This window comes from Nymphalis io, chromosome 8 (assembly GCF_905147045.1).
Source record: "Nymphalis io chromosome 8, ilAglIoxx1.1, whole genome shotgun sequence".
In the NCBI taxonomy this organism is placed as follows: Eukaryota; Metazoa; Arthropoda; class Insecta; order Lepidoptera; family Nymphalidae; genus Nymphalis; species Nymphalis io.
The window spans coordinates 2,053,277-2,079,431 of NC_065895.1; the positions used below are offsets into that span (position 1 = coordinate 2,053,277).

The 26,155-nt window shown below is 40.5% G+C and overlaps 1 protein-coding gene and 1 non-coding gene across 2 annotated transcripts in view; one reads left to right on the top strand and one right to left on the bottom strand.

Annotated features, from left to right (window-relative positions):
* LOC126770155 (hemocytin) overlaps positions 1-26,155 on the top strand; it is a 55,423-nt gene that overhangs the window by 22,578 nt on the left and 6,690 nt on the right. The window contains exons 27-60 of the mRNA XM_050489347.1: positions 236-369; positions 1,273-1,393; positions 2,102-2,248; positions 2,379-2,628; positions 4,466-4,594; positions 6,424-6,641; positions 7,149-7,307; positions 8,362-8,551; positions 8,846-9,106; positions 9,242-9,283; positions 9,802-9,923; positions 10,187-10,318; positions 10,849-11,204; positions 11,776-11,900; positions 12,150-12,343; positions 12,476-12,799; positions 12,872-13,033; positions 13,278-13,566; positions 14,077-14,233; positions 16,016-16,121; positions 16,315-16,573; positions 17,526-17,732; positions 17,816-18,047; positions 18,534-18,682; positions 19,203-19,453; positions 20,810-21,027; positions 21,196-21,413; positions 21,719-21,898; positions 22,158-22,285; positions 22,631-22,747; positions 23,112-23,231; positions 24,586-24,735; positions 24,969-25,127; positions 25,219-25,379. Coding sequence (XP_050345304.1) covers positions 236-369; positions 1,273-1,393; positions 2,102-2,248; positions 2,379-2,628; positions 4,466-4,594; positions 6,424-6,641; positions 7,149-7,307; positions 8,362-8,551; positions 8,846-9,106; positions 9,242-9,283; positions 9,802-9,923; positions 10,187-10,318; positions 10,849-11,204; positions 11,776-11,900; positions 12,150-12,343; positions 12,476-12,799; positions 12,872-13,033; positions 13,278-13,566; positions 14,077-14,233; positions 16,016-16,121; positions 16,315-16,573; positions 17,526-17,732; positions 17,816-18,047; positions 18,534-18,682; positions 19,203-19,453; positions 20,810-21,027; positions 21,196-21,413; positions 21,719-21,898; positions 22,158-22,285; positions 22,631-22,747; positions 23,112-23,231; positions 24,586-24,735; positions 24,969-25,127; positions 25,219-25,379 — 6,167 coding nt within the window. The remainder of the gene's footprint in view (positions 1-235; positions 370-1,272; positions 1,394-2,101; positions 2,249-2,378; positions 2,629-4,465; positions 4,595-6,423; positions 6,642-7,148; positions 7,308-8,361; positions 8,552-8,845; positions 9,107-9,241; positions 9,284-9,801; positions 9,924-10,186; positions 10,319-10,848; positions 11,205-11,775; positions 11,901-12,149; positions 12,344-12,475; positions 12,800-12,871; positions 13,034-13,277; positions 13,567-14,076; positions 14,234-16,015; positions 16,122-16,314; positions 16,574-17,525; positions 17,733-17,815; positions 18,048-18,533; positions 18,683-19,202; positions 19,454-20,809; positions 21,028-21,195; positions 21,414-21,718; positions 21,899-22,157; positions 22,286-22,630; positions 22,748-23,111; positions 23,232-24,585; positions 24,736-24,968; positions 25,128-25,218; positions 25,380-26,155) is intronic.
* On the bottom strand, positions 5,289-5,361 carry Trnaa-agc (transfer RNA alanine (anticodon AGC)). Its single transcript has one exon. It is a non-coding gene; the product is annotated as a tRNA-Ala (tRNA).

Sequence of the window (26,155 nt, forward strand, 5' to 3'; positions counted from 1 at the left end):
AGGGGTTTAGATGTTCTCCTATTATTTGTAGCTAATGACATATTTAGCGTGTAAAATTACAACCTGCAAATGTCACTGCTGGGCTAAAGGCGTTCATGGAGAAGGTTTAGTACTTATTTCATCACGCTTGTACCACCCACATATGCCAGAAACGCGCTCAAACAAACAAATGAATGTACAAATGCACTTCTTTTTCTAAAATTATGTCTTATTAATATCATCTATTATTCTATAGAATGAGCCATGCGGTACCACCGGTGCGACTTGCTCCAAGTCGGTGACACTTCGTGTTGGCCGTGGAGGTGGTGATGAAGAAATCGTCTCCTTAACAAAGAGCGCTCCACTTCCCGACACATCTAACTTGAAACGGTAAGATATATTTATGAATGAGTAAACGAAATGAATTTAAATAGCACAAACAGAAACTCTTTATGTTCACGCTTATAACCATTCTAATCAGAACTAGTGTTGCATTACATAATCCTTTTATAATGATTCTAGCAGATTTTGTTTCTATATGTGATGGACGATTGAAAAGGATTTCAAGAAATTATGTTTCAAATAAAACCAACTATTAAAATTATATTTAATTCATTACATTACATATATTGATAACTTTTTTATAATTATAAATAGTGCAACAAATATGACCGTGGTAATACATATATGTCTGAAAATAACTAACCTCCTCTACACAATATGAACGAACCAGTTATTGTTTTACACAATTTGATGGTAATAATAAGCTTACAGCCTGTAAATGTCCCACTGCTGATCTAAGGCCTCCTCTCCCTTTTTGAGAAGATAGTTTGGAGCTTATTCCACCACGCTGCTCCAATGCGTGTTGGTGGAATATACATGTGGCAGAATTACAGTGAAATTAGACACATGCAGGTTTCCTCACGACGTTTTTGTTCACCAAACAGCACGAGATGAATTATAATCACAAATGAAGTCCATGAAAAACTTCAGTGGTGCCTGCCCGGGTTTGAACCCACGATCATCGGTTAAGATTCACGCGTTCTTACTACTGAACCATCTCGGCTTTTAAGCTTAACAAAGGAAATAATTAAAATAAAATACCATTTTAACATCATAAAGACCAACTTCGAGCGAAAGTTAAGCGCGGTGCCGTCAGCGAATCTGTAACCTTAATAAAAAAATACTTCTTTATATATTTATACTATAATTATATTTACTATTATAAATAATAACTTCTAAGTTGAATCTAACATTTCTCCATACATAATTGGTGTTATCCCTATATTCTAGGATAAAGCTCCGTGAAGCGGGCGCGTACGTATTCTTGGACGTGCCGTCTTTGGCCATCAGTCTGCAGTGGGACCGTGGACTACGGGTTTACGTCAAAGTAGACTCCATGTGGCAGAACCGGGTTGGTACTATTTGTAAATCATTTAACGTTTTATCTCAAATAGTTTTCTCTCTCGTTTTATGTGCTACTAAACAATTAGCGTGTTAAAATATATTAAAAACACAGTTGTAATTTTAGGGTTAGACCCTAAAATACACACACTTGTATTACAACTGCATTCCAGCTATAAAATTGCAGCTTTAAAGCATTTTGCAGCTGCAATACGATTGTGCAGTCGATGTGCAGTTGTTAGATCCCGACTGAAACCTGACCAGATTGTACGTGAAGACACATAAGCTTTGAAATGCTCTATTGCTTTACAAAGACCCAGAAACCTGTTATTAAGTATTCCGTTAAAAGCATTCGGCTTAAAAGCACCACGCTATTTCACTGGGTTAGTGAAAATTGCGTCAGAATTTACCCCAATATAAAATGCCGATTTGTCTTGTTCAACGAGTCCAAGTTAGATCTCATGTGGAAAATCTCAGTGATTCCTTTGCCCCGAACCACAATCGATTTCTGTTGAGTCCTCATTTTCGATCTACTAGGCCATCTTTGTATAAAATAATAATATAAAGATTTAGCTGTTATTGGATTTCTTGATTGTGTCCTTGATTGATGGCACGGTATAGGATTTTTAAGGATACGTAATGTTACTACTTAATAGGATATATTGAAAATATTATTTTATAATCGAGTACGGTAACAGTCAAGGCATACTATTTTTAGGTTAAAGGGCTTTGTGGCAATTACAATTCTGACATGCGAGATGACTTCCAAACCCCCTCCGGTGGAGGGTTTGCCGAAACTTCGCCGCTCATCTTCGCCGATTCCTGGAAACTTAAAACGACGTGCCCTAAGCCGCTGGAAGTTACGGTAAGTACGGAAGATTAAGTTATAGATTCGTTCTATATTTCTCCATATTTGGGCCAATTTTGGCAACAATTAACGGGAAGTGAATTGAAATCGAACAAAAGTATAACATTCGCTTCACCCTAACCGCCAGGACCACTGCAAGGAGCGGCCGCAGCGCAAGGAGTGGGCGTCGTCCGTGTGCGGTGCGATGAAACGCCACCCGTTCTCACTGTGCCACGCGGAGGTGCCGGCCGGCGCGTTCGTGCGGCGCTGCGAGGCGGACGCGTGCGCGTGCGACGCGGGCGCCGACTGCGCGTGCGCGTGCGCCGCGCTCGCTGCCTACGCGCACGCCTGCGCCGCGCGCGGGGTCGCCTTCAAGTGGAGGACGCAGGACCTCTGTCGTGAGTAGCTCGCTCACGTTGTGTAGCCTAACTAAGCCCTAAGTGGATGTTCAATGTCATTGTTCTCATTACTAGGAATGTATTTCACTGTGAACATGAGATATATGTATGTCATGGTAGGAGATTATATGGTTTTCACTCTGTACTAGTGACTTCGGTCATTCATTCATTTCATTTAAAAATAAAGGCAATCCGTAATATAAAATAATAATTACGTATAAAACACTGCTGATTGCCTATTTATGTGCCTTGGGGGCAAGACGCTCTCTTATCCGCTCTTAAACATTTTGAAATGGTAAACAAAAATGTGTTACATTTTATAATATTAGGTTCTTACATATGAAATTGGCGTTTTGTACGGGAGGAATATAAAGTCATTTTTTTTTGTAAAATATATTTAATTAATCGAAGTATGCACCATTGTTATCTATGCACTTTTGCTATCTCATAGGTAGTTCATTGATCCCTTTACTAAAAAACCATGGGGTGAGAATCAATAAACTCTTTGAAGGCGGTTTGGACTGCCGCATCGGAGTTGAATTTTTTTTCCTTGTAAGAAGTTGTCCAAATTCCGGAAAAAATGGTAATCTGATGGAGGATGGTCCGAGAAGTACGGTGGATGTCGCAGACATTCCAATTGTAGCTCATCTAACTTCGTGGTGGTTTGTTGTGCAGGTGAGTTCTTGCGTTGTCGTGAAGCAGCAGTGACCTAGAGCGATTGACCAATCTCGGTTATTTAGCAGCTAGTTCTTTCTTCATGGTTTGCAGTTGCTGACAATAGATATCTGCCGTAATCGTTTGGCCAGATTTTAGAAAGCTGTAGTAAACGACACCTGCGCTAGTCCACCAAACACTCACAAGTAACTTTTTCTGAGTCAGTTTTCGTTCAGGGCAGGATTTGGCTGGGTCTCCAGGGTTCAGCCATGGCGACGAGCGCTTCCGATTATCGTACAGTATCCACTTTTCATAACAAGTAATGATTCGATTTAAAATCCCTTCATTATTGTGTCGGTTGATCAAAGTAACACAGCAGTCGACGCGTGTTTGCAAGTTCGATTCACTCAATTCATGAGGCTACCCTTCGTTCAAGTTTTTTTACTTTCCCGATTTGCTTGAAGTGGATTAATACAGTTTTATCACTTAGCCCGAAGCCTGCAGCTATCTCTGAAGTGCTTTGTGATGGATCCGCTTCCACAATAGCCTTTAATTCTTCATTTTCCACTTTGGTCTCCGGCCGTCCACGGGGTTGGTTCTGAAGGTCGAAATTACCAGAACGAAAACGTTGAAACCAAAAACGTACCGTGCTTTCTTTTGCGACACCAGCGCCGTACATATCATTCATCTTTCGAGCTGTTTCTGCAGCACTGGTGCCACGGTAGAACTCGTACTCGTAAATATACCGATATTTCATGTTTTTCATTGTGCAGTAATAAGCGACGCCAAAGAAAAAAATAATGAGGAAAAAACAAATGAATGACTGTTTTCAAAACTCAAAGGTACCAGCTAAATGAATTTAAAAATTTGAATTTGGAATTCTTAACCAAAGAGGAGATATTTCAGATCAAAGTGGTTAGTACGACAAAACGATAATTTTTATATGCAAGGACCTAATATTAACAACTTTTAAAATATATAATACAATTTATTTAGTAATTCCATAAATTATTCTTAAACTAAAACTTGCTCTTCCCTACTATCGTGCTATGCCCGAAAAGATTATATAATTATATTATTATAAGGTACCTAAGTACAGATACAATAGCAATAAACGATTGAGTATTGAATTTAAAAATATATTATTTTTATATATTAATCCATGACTTTCTCCACAATACAGCAATGCAGTGTGACGGCGAGTGTACCAACTACCACGAGTGCATGTCGCCGTGTCCGCCGGAGACTTGTGACAACACACTCGACTACCCACAAATAAAAACTGTCTGTGAAAAGGACACCTGCGTTGAAGGTACGTTTTATACAACTATATTCTATTCCGCAACAGCCTGTGAATGTCCCACTGTCCACATGTCCCACTGCTGGGCTAATGGCCTCCTCTCCTGTTTTTGAGGAGAAGGCTATTCTATTTATCCTACTAATATTATAAATGTGAAAGAGTTTGTTTGTTCATAACACTTTAACGTCAACCCGCACTGGAGCAGCGTGGTGGAATAAGCTCCAAACCTTCTCCTCAAAAAAGGGAGAGGAGGCCTTTAGCCCAGCGGTGGGGCATTCACAGGCTGTTACGGTTACGGTTACGGTACGGTCAGAACTACTAAACCGTTCATTATGAAATTTAGCATACACGTTGTCAGGGATATAGAAATGGTTAAAGGACTGACACCAAAACAAATCACATGCGAGCGAAGCCGCGGTTGGACAGTAGTTTATATACTAAGTATAGAGTTATTCGCAAAAATATAACAATTTCACCAATTAATAATTAAAACGTTAATAAGGTAACCCATCGTTGTATAACATATTATTATTTTTTATTACTTACATTTTATTTGAGTTATTAATTCTGTTAAAGATTTGAACTGTACTAAGTAAGGTTTTGTAAGTTTAATTAGTATATTAATTTCATGATACACATAAAGGACAATTCTAATGAAAAAAAAACATTGAAGAGACATTTAATTCTAATAAAAAATATATAGTTATGGAGGCGCCGGGTATCGATCCCGGTACCTCTCGCATGCTAAGCGAGCGCTCTACCATCTGAGCTACGCCCCCTATATACTATTATTGCGAATAATAGCATAGCAATCGTCAACTTCATTGCAACAAGGCCATTTAGTTATTAAATATAATCCTTTCATACCAGTAACCTCAGCATGAACGACTTTCGAAAAAATATTCGTACCGATCGAAAGTAATTTGTATGAAATTTGAACAGCGCCCCAATAGTGCGTAAAAAGAACTAATTATACCAGCGCGAATGATTTTAAGCACTTTAAACGAGTTTGCAATGCGAAACTTAATGAAAATATAGATATTTATGATTATAATTTCGATATTTTTTTTAACTGGATTTATCTTTAGGAATGAGAATGAATGTAAATAAAAATAATATACTTTGTACATCGCAGTACAAATATTTGAAATTGCTGATCCTTATGTTTTAATTAAAAAGAAACTAACTATATATACTAATATTAGAAATATATACTAATAATATAAATGCAAAAGTAACTCTGTCTGTCTGTTACGCTATCACGGCTAAACCGCGAAACCTGAAAATGAAATTTGATAAGATGCAAGCCTGTACTCGAAGAAAACACATTGGCTACTTTTTTAAACCTAACAACACGCGGGCGAAACCGCGAGCAGAGCTAGTGAGAAATACAATTAAACCACATTATCGCTGTTGCTAAGCCATATAAAAACAATTAATGTCAAATAGGAACGTTAGGAAATCAAATAATATATTTCATGTTTTTGCTATTTTGCATTTTGTAGCTCGTTTAGCTTATACATGTTTATATGTTTTAATTTAATATGTTGACCAAAGGGTCTTATTTTATAATTAAATAACTATAAAATTTGGTTTTTAATTCAATCGTGTCTTTGGTTCTGTTCAATCGTGGAGGTAAATCAAGTAGTTAATGTTGAACCCTAAGACCTTAAAGGCACAGGCGAAAGAATATAACCTTGTTTCTTTTTACTGAATCCATGTTTTATCGTTAAGAGAACATTTTAATCGTAAGATATGTAATTGTCATGAATTCCTTAATAAATACATTATAATTATTTGATTGAAGTGGTAACTCTTAATAAAAAATATCGCTCTAACAGGCTGCAAACCCAACAAGACCTGCACAGAGGGCATGATCTACTCTAACTCCTCACTGCAGGAGTGCATACCACGAGCCAAGTGTAAGCCAGCGTGTATGACGCTGGAAGACGGTCGCGAGGTGTTGGAGGGTGAGATAATAGAAGAAGACGCGTGTCACACCTGCCGCTGCTCCAGAAAGGAGAGAATCTGCACGGGACAACCCTGTGCTACTGATGCAGTTAGTATATTTCTTTGTATTAGAAATATTGAGCGTTTCTTCTACTATTCTTTCTTTTCTTAGATTAATATTAGCCTCTTGTCTCGATTATATATTAAAACTCCTTAAAATACTTTGTGGTAGGTCTTTATGCGAGCCCTTCTGAGTAGGTACTACCAACTCATCCCATATTTTACCGCCAAACAGCAACAATACAATACTTAGTATTGTTGTGACCCAGTTTAAGGAGTAAGTGAGGTACTATTCTTAAGGCACAAGAGATATAACAAATTAGTTCCAAAAGTTGGTGGCGTATTGACGCCACTTCAACAACTTCCACACAACGCCAATGCGTTGTAAGGAATGATTAATAATTTCTACAGGGCCAATATTTATATCTACCATATATTTATTATCGTCTAGTATAATATATAAATTGGACATATTCCTAGCATTAATATACATGTCTTATTATAATATTATAAGCTGAAAATTAAATGTTCAAGACTTTTGATCGTCTGTGTTCAGGTAACGGAGGGATCTACTGGACCACCAGAAACGACACCACACGACCAACCGTTACAGTGTAAAACCGGATGGACGGATTGGATTAACCGCGGCCCGCCCGAGATCGGCTCCGGCGGAGAATCCGTCGACAACGAACCTTTGCCTAAAAGCAACGAACTTGTGAGTTTACTCGTTTGTTTAAAGTCAGAAAATTCGGAAGAACGCATTTTTGATAGTGATCGGGTGCAGATGATGGTCCATTTTAAATATGATCATTATCTTGTATTGTTAGATTATGTTAACAATATGCACAGCCGAGTAATGTAACATTGGATGTCTTTACCAATTATTTGTTGTTGACTGCCTCGTTAGTGGCTAGATATAAGGTCGCAGATCCCGAGGTCTTGGGTTTAAACCTCTAGGTCGGGCCAATAAAAAGTTATTAGATTTTTCTCTTGAAGAATCTCAGTAGCAGCCCAGAGTATGGACGTTTGGAGTATTTATATTTATTTATGTCTCTAATCTCTTTACCTAAGTAGCTCCGCTAAGTACCTACTGGAGGCCTTGGACCGGTTGCAGCGACGTGCCGTACGCATTATTGGCGACGTAAAGGTCACAAACACCCTTGAACCTTTACAATTGCGTTGCGAGATAGCAGCACTGAGCACTTTCTATCGACTGTATCACGGCGAGTGCTCTGAGGAATTATTCTCTCTAATTCCTGCTTCCCCCTTCCTTCTTAAGTCCACGCGAGCTGGTTCTCGAGGTCACCGCCTAACTGTGACATCAATTCCATCGCGCACAAAGAAATTTGGCAACTCCTTTCTTTGTCGCACTACCAAAAAATTGAATTCCTTACCAGCTCACGTGTTCCCCTCCTCTTACAACCTGGGTTCCTTCAAACGAGGCGTGAAGAGGCATCTTGCGGGCCGGCAAGGCGGTGACGGCTAGTACAGAACATTCTTCCCGACTGTACTGGCCGTCGTCGCGTTTGGACTCTACTACCACTTACCATCAGGTGGAGTAGAGTCATTTGCCATCCCGGACATATAAAAAAAAAAAACCTGACGTGCTTTCCAAGTCACAGGAGCATAAACACTGTCAACTTCATAAGTTCCAACTTCAAACCAAACCCAAGAGATTAGTAGAAATTTTGTACGTTACACCAAAGAGTCAGTCAACTAGCAATATAAGCCATACAAGTATTAAGCTACAAAAAAATATTTTTCTTCAGACAATTGGTTCTCCGATGTGCAAACCTGATATGATGACTGAGATTGAATGCCGAACTGTCGGCGACCACAAGACGCCCAAGGAGACGGGACTCAACGTTGAATGCAGCTTGGAGAAAGGTCTCGTTTGCTTAGAAGCTGAGAAAACTTGTCCTGACTTCGAGATCAGAGTCTATTGCAAGTGTGAAGAAGGTGAGCTAAAAAGCTATTACTCAATACCACGTTTTTATGCGTATATATTATTATTATAAGCTTAAAATTACGATTATATCAAAAATTATGGTCAGAATTTTATAAAACTTACGTTACTCAATTAAATATTTTGAATGCAGTAATTCTGATGATTCCAAACTCTAGATATATACAAATGCAGAGTTTTTACTAAAACCTAAAAGCTCTTTATCTTCGTTCAGTTTGACGAAAGTAACTTAAATGCGACATAGTTCCTCGTGAAAGTATTTAAAAAATGGATAAATATGTCAACAGAACCGTTCCAATGCCTGAACTCGAGCCACCCCAACCACCCACATCCCACCGACTGTAGCAAGTTCTACGAGTGCACCCCCGATATGACCAACCCGAGCAAACTGCACAGCGTGCTCAAGAGCTGTGGGGAGGGACTTTTATACAACCCTCAGGTGATGGTATGCGACTGGCCAGCCTCCGTGATAGCCGTCAGGCCTGAGTGCGGGAACCTGACCACCACCACCACTATGATAACAACCACTAGTGGCATCATTGAGACGGGTAAATATACATGCTTTCGCATACAATCACACACAAAACTGAATTAAAGATACACAAACAATTTTTTTATTGAGATATATTAATAATGCTAAATAAAAAATGTGCTTAAATACAAAATTTTACTCGTTGTTTTAGAAGGAACACCCCCGCCTACTACTTCGAGTTCAACCACAACAGGTTTGGCGTCATTATACACATTTACAAATGTTAACTTAATATTAAGAAGTTCCTTCCTTTAAAACTTGAATACACAGTAACAGCCTGTAAATGTCCCACTGCTGGGCTAAGGCCTCCTCTCCCTTTTTTTGAGGAGAAGGTTTGGAGCTTATTCCACCACGCTGCTCCAATGCGGGTTGGTAGAATACACATGTGGCAGAATTTCGATGAAATTAGACACATGCAGGTTTCCTCACGATGTTTTCCTTCACCGAAAAGCACGAGATGAATTATAAACAGAAATTAAGCACATGTAAATTCAGAGGTGCTTGCCCGGGTTTGAACCCACGTTCATCGGTTAAGATTCACGCGTTCTTACCACTGGGCCATCTCGACTTATGAGTACACTACGTAGCGTAATATATAATTTCAAATCACCGATCGTTAGCCTCGTTCACGTATATGATTTAATATAATCCTCGATGGCGTCCTTTTAAAATAATATCATTCCCATTATTATGAGATTTGTCGTTCTCCAGAATCTACGACTCGTCCGTGCCCGCCCGGACAAGTTTTCAAGGACTGCGCGTTCCCTTGCGACAAGCTGTGTGACCATTTCAAGATTGACTTGCAGAGTCAGGATAAGTGCTTAATTGGAGATGTACGTACCCGCTGAAAAATAACAGTTTTTTTACTTACGCCATATTTTTTACGAATGCCAAATTATACCGTTTAAATTTCGACCTTAGTTATATGAGAATAAGTTTGAATATATGTTTTTTGTAAGTCTTAAATAATAGTGGCCGTAAGTTCATAATGGTGGTATTTTACGAGATATGGAAATATATGGATTTTTTTTTGGGCATAATGAGACATGTTTCTTGTTAAACTAATCTTATGATTAATTGATACGTCCGTTTGCAGAAATGCGTTTCTAGTTGTGTGGACGAAGCGGTCGCGAACATCAAGTGCGATTTTGGGTCCATGTGGCGTGATCGGAAGACCTGCGTGCCTCTAAAAGACTGCACGTGTGATTACAACGGACAAATCATTAAGGTATTTATCTTTTTATTTATTAAAAAACTTCATTGAACGACAATATGCAGTTGGAACAAGAGGCAGACTTAGGCAGAAATCCGTGATTCCGTTTTCCTTCACTGCTGGAAGCACGAGGTAATTTAAAAACAAAAATTAAGCACAAGCAAATTCAGTGGAAGGTTTGGTGGACTTGTCATCGGTTAAGATTTACATGTACACCAAAAACGCATTAGAAATATTTATTCTGCAAACATTTTATAAAAAAACCATTTAAATAAACCGTTTTACTGACAAATCCACGATTGTTAAAGTTAATTGTATACATTTATTATGTTCTAACCTAACTAGTATCAATTTGGAATATTACATTTTATGAAATGGAAATATGATTCGTAATTTTACAAAATTATGTAAAATGAAAATTTCATCATCAAATCATTTGACAGAACGCCTTTATACAGGCGATTTCTACTTAAATTTAAAATATTATTTTAATAGATAAAGTTGTGTTCCTTCATTGTTATTATATTGTTTTTTTTTTCTACCAGCCCGGTGGAGTGGTGAACGACGGTTGTCAAAAATGTCAGTGCTTAGACAACGCAATGCACTGCGATTCAACAGAATGCGTCTCTATAGAGACTCCTATCAAGGGCTCGACGCACTCTCCAATTATGCTACCAGAGCCGCTGCGCACTCATCCCCCTACCAGTACAACTACTACAACACCCACAACCACCACATCTACAACCACTACCACAACTACGACACCCATCCCCACCACAATTACCACTATACGTACCACGAATGCTACAACAACATCCGTTCCAACAACAGTACCTATTGTTGAGACGACCATTCTTGTAAAGAATACAGAAACGCCCCCACCGGAATGCAACCCTGATAAGTAAGAATTGTAATTTTTTGACCTAATTAATTTGACTTTAAAACATTTTTTTTTCTACATTATCTAACACAAACATATTATTAACTAGATACTTTACGAAATATTTTCAATGTTTTTTGTAGTTTCTACACAGTAAAATCATCATAAACAGCCCTTTATATTGAATATTGCAGATTCTGTGACAATTGTATAGAAATATGTCCTTGTTACATATCACAATTGTAAAATATTAATAAAACTACATGAATAATTAAGCTTTTTAATATTCTTTGATTGTGGTGCCGTCTTAGTTATTAATACAACAATCTTTTTAAGACTTGGTCCTACAGAGTACTGTCCATATTTGGAGATACGGTATATTTGTTGTGTGATGTTAAAGGGTCTATATACCTTTCAAAATAAATTGAATATGTAACACAAACAAATAAACAAATTTCAGCTTTATATAAATATAAAGAAGTTTATAGATTATTGATTAGAAATAATAATTTACGTCCTTCCCGTTGTCCTTAAAAACATGTTAGGTGATGTGATCGAGGACCTTATAATTTTCCATTTCTGCACCCTTCAGCTACAAGAACTTACTGTGGGAAGGTGACCCGCTGCCGAAGATTGCGTTCACGTCCAGCTCCTACGCCAGCCCGATGTTTGAACCGCAGTACGCAGTGTTCAATGGACACCCGACAACTTCCTCTGGTACGAATAATAAACATAAAGCTTGACGATTTTATTATGACGAAATAGACGAACAAAATTTGAATCAACTATTTTAAAGGTGGCATATTAGGATAAAACAATTTAATAATTTTAATTTTATCTATGTATGTATTATTTTATTATAAGCAGATTATTTTATTATAAACCGTAGTAATCAGTTTTTTTTATAATGTTTAATCTTTTAATTATGAATCAAGTAAAATCTAAACTGAATCTCTATATTCACAGCTGGCAGCTGGAACCCAGACCAGTCAGACTCGAATCCCTACATTCAGGTGGAGCTTCCTCAGAGGGAGCCAATATACGGCGTGATGATGCAAGGCAGTCCGCTGTTTAACCAATACGTCACCAGCTATGATATGATGTACGGAGATGATGGTTCCGTCTTCTCTACTGTCGACGGTCCCGATGGAAAACCTAAGGTGCGTAGGCTATGTTTCTTTATATATTATAGAAATTTACTCCTAATTCTTCAAAATTCTACCGAAAACGGACAACACTCGTGAAGTGAAAAAGCGTACATAAATATAGTACTTCGACATATGTTGTTGCAGATATTCCGTGGACCGGTAGACAACAAAACACCAATGAAGCAAATGATCGAACCGCCTATCGAAGCAAAATTTGTACGAATCCGACCAATCACATGGCATGAAGAGGTCGCTGTGCGCTTCGAGCTGATTGGTTGTCAGGAGTTTACAACGACGCCAGCAGAGCCTACAAACTCCGAAATAACCGACGCTCCTTCAACATCTACTACTTCTACCACCCCTGTACCTACCACCCCTACAACCGTTACCACACCTAACACCCCGGCTTCAACGCCAGGCGCTGTAATAACAACTGTTACAACTCCAGTCATAACTATACCAACAACCGTAAGTATTTATCTTCTTTTAATTGAGATTGATTATTTCTTAAAGCATCAAATATATCGTCAATGTTCGTAGCCGGAACCGTTCCTAAACTGTACGGAGCCTCTGGGCTTTGGAGCGGAACTTCCAATAGACATGGTGGAAGTCAGCTCCAACTACGACGCGGTACCTAAATTAAAACTAGACTCGGAGGGTGGATGGAAACCTCTCTACAGTACCCCTGGGGAATGGATAATGGTAAGAGCTATACGAATATTACACTTTACAAATCTTCATTCTATTTACCATCTTCATTAGTATTCTTTCTTTGAAGAACTCCTTAAATTTACACCAATTATATATAATGTTACCATGGATAAAATCTATCTTGAACATATATCTAACCTTACGCAACTGCGATGACAATATTAGATACCAAAACATACCTTATATATGATTCCTTTTCTATATATTGTATTTTTATTTTGACCTTTTCCAACAGTTCAACTTTACATCACCTCGTAATTTAACCGGCATCAAGACGAAGGGAGGTCCCTCCGGCTGGGTCACCGCCTACAACGTCATGTACACCTCGAACCTCTCAACCTTCAACCCACTACTGAACGAGAAGGGAGAGAACAAGCTCGTGATCGCCAACTTCGACTCGGACAGCGTCGTGTTGAACGAGTTCCGGCCGCCGATACGCGCGCAGTACCTCAAAGTGCTGCCCGTGAAATGGCAAAATAATATAGAGATCAAAGTGGAACCGATCGGCTGCTTTGAGCCGTATCGTAAGTACTTATCGCTAAATAAATATGATAAAGTATATTATTTATTAATTATTAATTACTAGAGGCAAAGTAGCAAATGGAAACGCCCGATTGGAAGTCCATAGAATAAGCAATAAAATAGATTAAAAATATTCCTTACTATCAATGTGCCTTATACTAAACATTCAGAGCTTAAATAGCCGAAGGAGTGAAGCCCCGAACGAACTTTCTCAATAATCTAACAACATTAACGTATGCAGTTATTAGAGACATTAGACATTGTCGAATTCCCTAGTTAATGTTTATGTAGGTGTCACCTTGCCGTATAGTTTCTGACAGAGTGGCTCGAACCCTTTGAACCACGCGAGCTTCTTAGGAGCCGACTAAGAAAAAATCTCCAAATATTTTAATTTAAACGTCATTAAAATGAGCCGGCCACATAACGGAATAGCGACAAGGCCCGGCCGGGAGCATTCCTATGTATACCCGGCCGGGCCCTGAGAGCCCGCGCTGAGTGCCGACCCGCCGCAGCGCCGCCGGCCGAGGTGCGCGAGCAGCGCGTGCCGGCGCCGTGCGCGCGCTGCCCGGGCGCGCCCGGCGCGGCGTGCTCGTGCGCGGCGCCGCTGCACTTCGACGGGGAGAACTGCGTGCCGCGCGACCAGTGCCCGTGTTTCGTCGGGTACATCCCGTGAGTCACCTTCGATATACCATTTGCACATTATTGTACGTACGTTGTCTATACGTTGTCAGGCTGTACTCGTAATTTGTTGTGCGCTGTCGTTGTGACAGGTTTCATTTAATTAATTAAGTTTTTTTCTATTATTGCAATTAGTCCTTCAACCGTGGATTGTATAGGTGATAAGTGTATGTAGACCGTGTGAATAAAGAAAAGATTTATAAATGGCGCTCGACCACTTGCACAATATTCGCATCTCTGTTGACATTTATCCGGGTAGTGACGGAGAAAGAATACATTTCACTGCCCCTCTCGTTCCCATGGGTGTCGTAAGAGGCGACTAAGGGATATCTGAGCGACCATCTGCTCATCTGGTGGTAGGATGTTAATCATCCGCCTGGCTTGTTACCACCGTACGCATGGTTAAAACTCGTGAAGTGGCTTGCAGCCGCGTTTCAAGGTCAGGCAGCGTACAGCCAGTGCCCGAGCGAGTATTGCCGCGATGGGTGTTGATCCAATGGAGACGGCTGTTGAACCAATGCCGGGGGAAACTGTATTGAACTGCCGGACAGGGACACCCGAAGAAACGGCTGTTCCGCTGGCCGCCCGTGGCATAGTACTAAGGGCCCGAGCGTACCTGACCAGCTCGCGAGGCTGCCTCACCAGGCCACGCATAATCTCGGGGTGGACCGTCGTGCCGGTTGGTGACCGGAAGGTGGGGTCCCGGCGGAAACTTCCGGGGGGGTTCGGGGGCCCTTTCGTCCGGCGGGTCAGTGTATTTTTCCTTTTGGCAACTACTAGGGGAAACACGCCTCCACACTTTGCCCATCCCTATCGTGGCAATACGTCGCTCGCTTCACGTCTCTTTTCCATTTATTTTTCCCAAATGGTAGCACAACAGCCTTATATCTACCAGAGTGCCACAGTCCAAGCCGCCGCCACTAGCGGTATGCAAACGTTGCGTTTGGCACTATAAGTCGGCAGATTGGGACGGTATGCGCGATTACTATGCGTCGGTCCCTTGGAAGGAACGTTGCTTCAGTGGGAATGACCCGACAGCTAGTACCGCTGCTGTTGCTGACGAGATCATATTGGGAATGGAATACTACATTCCTAGCTCAGATCTTGTCAGTAAGGGTACGCGTAACCGTTGGTTCACTCGTGAATGTACCGATGCTGTATCATCTAAGCAGGCGGCATATCGCAAGTGGATCAACGGCTGCATTAGCGGGGCGTCTAACATTGACTCACTGAAAGCAAACTACAATAAAAATTCCAAGTCCTGTAGAAAGGCATACACGAGAGCGGATGCACAGCGCATTGTACAGATTGGTCATGACCTTGTTTCGCATCCTAAGGGCTCCCGTAGCTTCTGGCGTCTGACCAAGTCTGTGCAAAACAATTTCTGCCAACCTTCGCTGCCACCGCTCAGAAATATATATATTATATATTCAAATATTTCCATTAGATAGAGAAACTAATTTACTTACAAATAACAAATTTGCTAAAGTTCTTACACATTTGATAAAAAATAAACACAAATCATACCATGAAAAACCCCTAACTTACCCCTAACCCCTAACAAAATGTCGTAAAATATCACAATGCGAGTAATTCCAGAGCCATGGTAAAGGCTGGTTTTATAAAATAAAAATATGAAGTAAATACTGGTTGCAATTACCTCAAGATACTTTCCTTCACTATAAAGCAAATGCCTTAAGAAATACAGGTGATAGTACTTAATCGATTGTTGGTTAAGAAACAAATATTTTATGTTTTCATTTTACTCATCAGATACCCAGTGGGCTCATCGTACCGCGGCGACGATTGTGACGAGTGCGTTTGTAAGCTCGGTGGTATAGCTGACTGTAAGCCCGCCAAGCAGTGTGTCTGTGAACCGGTAACTACCAAACACGTCTTAAATAGTCAACATCCCAAACGTATAACCAAAAAATACACAATTCGTAAAAACATTTAATTGACCTAAATATGTTGTCAAAGTTTAATTATAAATAAAATATATTTTATCTATAGTATTGGTTAGTATACATATATTGTATTATATATATATAAAATAAATATTTGATGCCTAGGACCTCGTACCAACCCTGACACCAAGTTGCGAATGCCTCTGTGAGCCTTGTACCAACGGCACCAAGATCTGCCCCACCAGCAAGCTTTGCTTGCCCCTGGATAAATGGTGCGACGGCCTCCAAGACTGCCCCGACGACGAGTTGGCCTGCACCACCTTAGCACCAATCACTGAGACCGTGGTAACTACCGTCGTGCCGACCGTAGCTGCCACTATTCCTGTAACTACCACTGTAGCGCCGACTACCACAACCGAAAAACGTGAGTGACCGTAAATTACTAACAAGCTATAGAACCAACTTATAAATCATTACCAACCATATTTACTTTTAATAAAAATATTATAAATATTAACATCCAAGTTTGGAAATTCTCACGTTTTAAAATTCCGTAATGCGATTTTGCTTTGTATTAGAAAAAAATGTGTATGTAACTTCGTCAATATTGGTTTGTGTCGCGTATAGTGATATTGTCCTATTAAAGAATTTCATCGCACGAACATAATAAAAGCTTCATAAATTCAATTGACTTTTTTGTAATTTATTGTAGAATATAAATAGCGATGCCTCGCGCTTGCACTCTCGCGCGCCAACGCGACCAGATTTTTTCGCACTACCGTCTATCGATAATTCATATTCACAAAATATCTTAGTAGTATATAAATACTACTAAAATATTTTGATTATGAATTATGTCGATCTATAGATACTAGATCTATCGCGCTTCGACAAGGTAGATTTTTTTTTTATATGCCCCGGGATGGCAAATGACTCTACTCCACCTGATGGTAAGTGGTAGTAGAGTCCAAACGCGACGACGGCCAGTACAGTCGGGAAGAATGTTCTGTACTAGCCGTCCCCGGCTTGCCGGCCCGCAAGATGCCTCTTCACGCCTCGTTTGAAGGAACGATATAGATATAGATATGTCAATATGGGTAAAATAATATAATATGTATATAGTATGGGCTTTCTTGTATTTAGTGCCTTTCGTGACTTAGAGATAAGATCGCCTTATTATGCATCTTCGATAGCTTTATTAACCGTCTTCCAAAGTATATTATCAATCCGAGGTTTTTGGGTTATGTAAAAATAATAGCTTTGCGTTGTCCAATAAAGATAAATGCATAATAGAATGATGTGGACTAACTTACAACCAGACTTTTTTTTCTTATTTACTTGTAATTAACTAAATCTTATATAACATTTTGTTTCAGCAATTGAATGCCCCAAGGTAGAATGTCCGCCTGGTTACATCGTCCGTCAGACTTCTGCGTCACACTCGAGCTATAAGTCCGCCTTAGACCTGCCACCCCCGAGGCCCAGGTATTCGTACCAGAGGTTCTACAAGGGCGCTAAGGGAGGAAGAGGATCTGCCAAGGGTGGATTCTCCAAGACTAGCTTCTCGAAGGGCGGATACTATAGTAAGTATTCATTGCTTTTTTAGGGGTCTGCATGTTTCCTTTACCAATTATAGTTACTCGTTCTAAAAGATCTAAATAAACAGGTCCCCCATCTCGACCACAACGGAACCAAGCGTTCACCCTGGACAAGCCGGCGCTCACCAATACCCCCATCGAAAAGAAGGAGTGCGTGCAGTTCAAGTGCATCCCTCACCTGCCCCCTATCCCCCCTAAGGGTTCGACGCCGGCGCCGCTCGTGTGCTCGACTCCCGCGTGCCCGCCCACGTACTCGCTGAGACTAGAGAGCGTGCCGGATGGAGCCAACAAGTGTCCTCAGTGAGTTTGTGTGATAATACTTTCTCGTGTTTCTGTAAATAAACCACTAAAGCTGTCGAATAAATATTTAATTGAAAATACTAAACTCGACAGTCTGACTCCTGGTCGTCGACCATATTGTGCTGTTAAAAGGTGACGCAGGCATTAAGAACGATTAGCGATTAGCTAAAATATTGATATTGCTTTGCATATAAACTTATAGCAGTGCAAAATTAATTAGTTTTATAACGTTACGGAATTATTACACGAAAAGCTAACAATTTGCAGCAACAAGGCATAGAGGCTCTGTGAGCCAAAGGCCACCCAGCCAAAAATAATATAATTTTACTCTAACCACTTCGGAATTGGGCGTCTCAAATGCCAAAGTTCAGAGAGGCCTTGGATCTCGAAGACCGGACCTGTTAGTTTGTGAATAATGTGTTAACTACTCACTTCATAGACGGTACATTTTCGGACTGTTTATTTATATAATATTTACTTTGTTAGGTACATCTGTGTGCCGCCACCGGAAAGACCTGTTTTCTGCAACGTAACGGGACGAACATTTAGCACATTTGACGGCAGCGAGTACAAATACGACATATGTAACCATATACTCGCCAGGGAGAACCGCATCGGAGAGTGGACCATTCTACGTGTGTTTCCCCTTTTATATATTAACTTATTCACTTTCAAACAATAGCTATGAACGTGTTTTTATTGTGTATTTATGTCATTGTTGCTCTACATCTAACCCGCAGGAAAATAAATACACAATTTTGTTTTTTAAATCCTTAACTTCAAACAGCTTTACCTATACAGGTTGTCAAGGGGGTGAGCAGATAAACGCTGTTTAGTGTATAAATCAACAATCACTATAAAAAACGTTTATAAGTAAAACCGTGAGTAAATTACATGGGTCACATGATGGTTAGTGGTCACCACCGCCATTAGACATTGGCATTGTAAGAAATTTTAACCATTTCTTAACCTTGGGAACTAAGATGTTATGTCCCTCGTGCTTGTGGTCACACTAGTTAACTCACCATTCAAAGCAAAACAATACTAAGTATTGCTGTTTTGCGGTAGAATATCTGATGAGTGTGTGGTACCTACCCAAACGGAGAGCCCGCCCAAACCAAGTAAAACTAATGTATAACTATTTTCACAATGCAGTACGTAAGAAATGCGACTCAACCAACTGCCAGAACCAGCTGCTGATTCTACAAGATATGGAGCTGATACTTGTGAAACCAAACATGATGATAGAATACAACGACTACGAATATACGGTGGAGCAAACCAACAAGATCTGCTTCCAGAAGAACAGCTTCGATGTGAACCGGCTTGGTGATGGAATTGCCATCAAGTCACGCAAATATAACTTCACCGTGCTATACAGTCAGGACGGCGATGTGAAGATTGGGGTTCGTACAGATATTTCATAAGTTCCTTAAATACTTTTAGGTCAGAACATGAAATATAAACTCTATATCAAACCATTATACAGTAATAGTAAAAGCCTGTTAATGTCTCACTGCTAGGCTAAGGCCTTCTCTCCCTTTTTGAGGAGAAGGTTTGGAGCTTATTCCACCACGCTGCTCCAATGCGGATTGGAAGAATACACATGTGGCATAATTTCAATGAAATTAGACACATGCTGGTTTCCTCACAATATTTTCCTTCATCGTCAAGCACGAGATGAACTATAAACACAAAATAAGCACATAAAAAATCAGTGGAGTTTGCCCGGGTTTGAACCCACGATTATCGGTTAAGATTCACGCGTTCTAACCACTGGGCCATCTCGGCATCAAATCATTATAAAGATATGTGTTTGTACAGCAGGCACAACAACTGTGCCTGCTGTACAAAACACAGGTACGATCTTGCGTGGAATATTGCTCGCACCTTTGGGATGGCTCCGCTAAGTACCTACTGGAGGCCTTGGACCGGTTGCAGCGACGTGCCGTACGCATTATTGGCGACGTAAAGGTCACAAACACCCTTGAACCTTTATAATTGCGTCGTGAGTTAACAGCACTGAGCGCTTTCTATCGACTGTATCACGGCGAGTGCTCTGAGGAATTATTCTCTCTAACTCCTGCTTTCCTCTTCCTTCTTAAGTCCATGCGAGCTGGTTCTCGATGTAACCGCCTAACTGTGACATCGATTCCATCGCGAACAAAGAAATTTTGCAACTCCTATCTTTGTCGCACTTCCAAAAAATGGAATTCCTTACCAGCTCACGTGTTCCCCTCCTCTTACAACCCGGGTTCCTTCAAACGAGGCGTGAAGAGGCATCTTGCGGGCCGGCAAGTCGAAGACGGCTAGTGCAGAACGTTTTTCCCGTCTGTACTGGCCGTCGTCGCGTTTGGACTCTACTACCACTTACCATCGGGTGGAGTAGAGTCATTTGCCCTCCCGGCGAATATAAAAAAATGTAAATTGAATACTTTTTACAGCATTGTAATTAAATAAATTTATTTATAATCTACTCGCTACTAAGTTGGTAAGTATTTTTTTAAGGACCTCAAAAGGAAATATTGTTTTATTTTATCTTATGTAACATAAGTACAAAATTCTAGTATTCCTTATTGGTTATAGGATTTCATATCGCATATCGAAAAATATAAGAATTTACTCGATGAACAACTTAAACTCACCCGAAAATAAAATTTAAGTATATCTGCAGGCGAATTCGGTCAGGTAGGTACAGGACAACGATAGATAAGCTCCCAGATAGCGAAGAATTGTCTTAAGTTGACGCGAACATCCGACAGGTGTCGAAAAAATACATGGGTCGCGTGGACGGAATGTGCGGGCTGTTCAACGGCGACGCGCGCGACGACCGCGCCACGCCGGGCGGGCGCGCGGCCGCGTCGCTGGAGCACTTCGGGCGCGCGTGGGGCCGGCCCGGCGCCGCGCCGCGCGACTGCCGCGCCGCCGCCGTGCCCGCGCGCACGCAGCGCCGCGTCTGGGACCTCTGCCGGGTCCTCACGTACGTGTCGCGGGCCGCTGATTCGCAGAAAGCACTATGTTTTCACGAGTTTCACCGTCCTTATACGAGTCCCTGAGATATGAGCTCGTTGTATATAAATTGATATTTTAGTAAGATATTAGAAAAGTATATTAGAAGGTTAAGTGACATTTAAATATTGCTTCATAGGGAAGAACCGTTGTCTCGGTGCGCGAAGGTACTCAACCTGGACAAGTGGCGAAGCATTTGCTTGGAGAAGATCTGCAAGTGCGCGGATCTGGTCATCGACGGCACCAAAAAGACCGAGGAGGAATGCAGATGCCTGTTGGTCGAGAAACTTGTAGCCGAGTGCATGGCCGCGGATAAGAACATCGACGTTTCGAGCTGGAGAATGCAGATGGATTGCCGTAAGCTATATCTAATGCTTTTAAGTGACATGAATGAATGAATGAAAATGAGGATATGATGATTTCTCAGAACGTTAACAAAAAACTGTATTTTCACGTTCAATACCTTTACGAATCAAACTAATTCGTACTTTAATCCTAATTGACTTTTGTAGTAAATCGATTCGTATTACTTATTACCGATTGGCTCATAGTCTCATGTAAACTATAGTCGTGAAATAAATTAATGACTAATTGATCTTCCCAACTGAGAGGAAAGGGTTAGACAGCTGCGGTTCTGACGATATCTTGTGATGTATCCTCAGCGGCGGAGTGTCCGCCCCCGCTGGTGCACTACGACTGCTACCGCAGGCGCTGCGAGCCGGCGTGCGGGTCGGGCTCGTCGTGTCCGGTGGAGGAGGGCCAGTGCTTCCCCGGCTGCTACTGCCCCGAGGGCAAGCTGAGGAAGGCCGACCAGTGCGTCACGCCCTCCGAATGTCTCGACTGTGAGTACACTAAATCTGAAAGTATTGGCGAACACTGATAAAAGTGAAGCAATGTAATCAATATAGAGATTATTAATTAAATAGTTTTTTTTTTTCATAAAAAAGAATGCGTCATTATTCTCAAGGGATACATTATGTAATACGTAAAATATAACAATACGCGGCTCGCCCTCAGAAGTTTTGGTTTTAAAATGTCATGTTATCAAAAACATACAACATATATATGTTGTCATCCACAACATGGTTTTAATTATTTTAGGCACATGTACGGGAGTGGGCTCACCAGCCAAGTATGTGACCTTCGAAGGCGACGACCTGCCCTTCCTCGGGAACTGCACCTACCTCGCCTCCAGGGACACCAATGAAACTGAATACCATAAATACCAGGTTTTAATTTTTATTGCCCATACTATTTACAACTACTTTATTAAAAATATAAGGTTAGAGAATGAGAAAAATTATTTTATGTCAACAATACTTAACTATTACAATAATAAATTTTATATAAAATCTTGTAATAATTGTCTTTAATGACCAATATTTTATTATTAAATTTACATTACTAATTTTTATTATTTTAGTTAAATTTCAAATAGTCCCTCCCGATTCCCACCCGACGCAGTCGTTCCGATAGCCGCATTTCCGCGCTGTATGGCAATGGTAAAACCTTTGTGCCAAGTGGGACCCGGAGCGACTGTCTTGTCTCGAATGAGAAATACATATTTAACTTAGGTGTACGCGTCCAACGGCCCGTGTGAAGATAACTCGGCCGCAGTCTGCACTAAGAGCGTTCATCTCATACATGAGAAGAACGTCATTCATGTCAACAAAGATCTGGAAACTGGAAAAGTAAGAAAATTTGGCAATTTTTCTTTTCATGATTCCACTTTAAAAAAAAGATAACATATAGTGGTCACATTGCTGATTAAAAGCTTCTTCTTGCGTTGCGGTCTGGAGGTTACTCCACCGTGCTGCCCCAATGCTGGTTGGTGTATATAACTTATATCGAGTAACCATTAAAAATACTAAATTGTCTATGGTGTCATCGTAATATATTATATTAAATAGTATAGTTGAATAAACAAGCTAAAAGATTAATAATAATACACGTAGCTCTCGGTGTGATACGCAAAGTATTTTGCAGACGAAATGGAAGACCATGCAAAACATACGATTAAGTAAAAAAATTGAACTAACCCATACATTCTTCCAGCTTATAACGACGGTGAACGGTAAGCCTCTGTTCAAATACCCACTGACCAACGACTGGGTGACCATCAGCCAGCTCAACGGTCAAGACGTCAGTGTACTCCTGCCGGATCAACATGTCGAAGTAAGATATCCAATAAACACTTAATATGCTATTATATTATATACATTAGAATAATTCCAAATTGAATAACATAGAATAATATTGTTTTTTTTGTTAAAGTACTGAAATATTAACATATTTAATAATAATAACCAGTAAAGATAAATATATAACTTATTAGATTATATTGACTTCGTTTCCAATATATAATTTTCCCCGCCCTTTTCGTATCGAAGAAGTAAAAATAAACAAACCATAGATTTATATATTATTTTTGGCTAGTGGCCACTTACCATCAGGTGGCCCATATGCTCGTCCGCCTTCCTATTCTATATAAAAAAAAGTGGTCACCAACGCCCATAGACATTGGCATTGTAAGAAATGTTAACCACCACTTACATCACCAACGCGCCACCAACCTTGGGAACTAATCCCGTGTTATATCCATTGTGCCTGTAATTACACTGGCTCACTCGCCCTTCAAACCGGAACACAACAATACCAAGTACTGCTGTTTTGCGGTAGAATATCTGATGAGTGGGTGGTACCTACCCAGACGAGCTTGCACAAAGCCCTACCACCAGTGATGAATTCCATGCGATTGGGCAATAGCTCAGTTATATTAAACACTGCTCATAATTCTTGATTAATATATCGTTACATAAATACAATACTATTCTATTTAACGAATGACATCCTCTATAATTTTACTTTCAAATTTCCGATAGCAACATCGCCGACAATTAATGTCATAGAGACCAATGATATCGCGTTATTTGTCTTTATTTCTTTCGTGGTTCGAATAGACTATAGATATATAATTACTTTTTTGATTGCCTCGTTGGTCTAGTGGCTTGATGTAGAGCAGCAGACCTGGAGGTCCTGGGTTCAATTCCCACGTCGGGTCAATAAAAAGTTATTGGATTTTTCTATCAGAAAATTCACAGTAGCAGCCCGGTGTCTGGAATTTGGAAGTGTGTACACTCCCGTGCCTCGGAAAGCACGTAAAGCCGTTGCTCCTGCGTCTGAACTCTTTCCGGTCGTGTCGGATTGCCGTCCCATCGGATTATGAGAGTTAGGGAATAGAGAGTGCACCTGTGTTTGCGCACACACTTGTGCACTGTAGTATCTCCTGAGCAGTTGGCTAATCTCTCTCGAGATTGGCCGAAATCGGTCTGAAAGACATTATTATTATTAGATATTTCTATATCAAGCATATTACTCAATATTATAACAATATATACTAGCAGTGTTTAACCTAAATGAATAAAATAAATGTTAAATTAATTGTTGTATTGATTAAAACCTAAATCCAGTTTATTTTTATAGTAAAATGAATATCATTAAAATGAATTGCACTTTTATCCGTCTTCAGCTGACAGTGATCCAATCCAAGATGGAGTTCACCGTGCGCGTCCCGTCCTTCTTGTATAGCAACCGGACCCAGGGTCTGTGCGGCGTCTGCGCCGGATACCTCGACCACCTCACCACCAGCAACGGCACCATCACCGACGACTTCAATCTGGTAAGTCATAGAAATCATAACTCAAAAACTTCTATGTATGTAAACAAATCGTTACCTATAATGGAGTTTCGTAAAAAAAAAAATCATCATCAATATAAGCAGGCATCTAATGGTAGACATAGAAACGGACACTAAGAAATATACACCATTACTTATACCGTCAATGCGACGCTTACCTCTTACATGTTGTGTAAATACATCTTATATTATCCTCTTTATAATATGTGTTTTAGTACGGGAAGAGCTGGCAAGCGAGCCCCGAGGCACTCACGACACTGGAGATACCGCCGCAGGAGCAGTGCGACGAGCCGCCACCGCCGGAAGAATGTCCGCCCATACCGCCCGAGACCAACCCGTGCTACAACATCAACGACGTCGATAAGTTCGGAGCGGTGAGCGACTACCTAAAATAATACCAACGAGCGCGTTTAAAGCAGGAGCTAGTTTTCGTCTCTTAAATGAAAATTCTGTGCTATATGTCAGTGCCACGCGCTGGTGGAGCCCGCGCCGTTCGTGGCGCAGTGCGAGGCGGAGCGCTGCGAGCGCGCGGGCGCTGCGTGCGCGGCGCTGCAGCGCTACGCCGCGCTGTGCCGCCGCCAGGGCGTCTGCGTGGACTGGCGCCGCGACCTGTGCCCCTACCCCTGGTCGGTGCCCCGCCACACTCTCGTACACATTATTTGCCGATAGTACTTTCGTCTTCACATGAATAATCAATATTAATAATAATGATAATAATATCCTGGGACATTATTCACACACGGCCGTCTAATCCCAAATCTACAAGCTCTGCCTAAGCTTGTACCATGGAAACCAGACAACTGATATATTACACATACTACTTTTCTTTGGTATATACATACTTATAAAGATAATTACACCCAGACTTGGGACAAATAGACATGTTCAGGACAGACGTTTGTGTGCACAAATGTCTGTCCTGGGTGGGAATAAACCCACGACCTTCGGCGTGAAAGGCAAGTATCTACCAACCACGCCAACCGACTCGTCATATTAAATTTTATAATAGATATAAAAGAAATGACCACTCTAATAAATCTGCCTGTATCCAAAATCATCTTTGCAATATAAATGTCTACAAAAAATTTGCTACCATCGCCTTTGCAGATATTGTTAATAAAAAAATAAAGTAACTATTGAGGAACACGTATTGTTTTTAGTATAAGTACACGCTGTTATCTAGTGGACTTATGTCATTATATATATTTACTAGCATTGGGTAACATTCGCTAGTAAATAAATATAATTACGCCCCGGCTTCTAACGGTTACACAAGAAGAAAAATATATTTTTAGTGACCGTCTACGTCGGGGGAGGAGTGATGAGTGGTATTATTATCACTTTCCTTATAATATACTTATTTTCAGAAAATATTTCACAAACACAACTTCTATATTTAGAC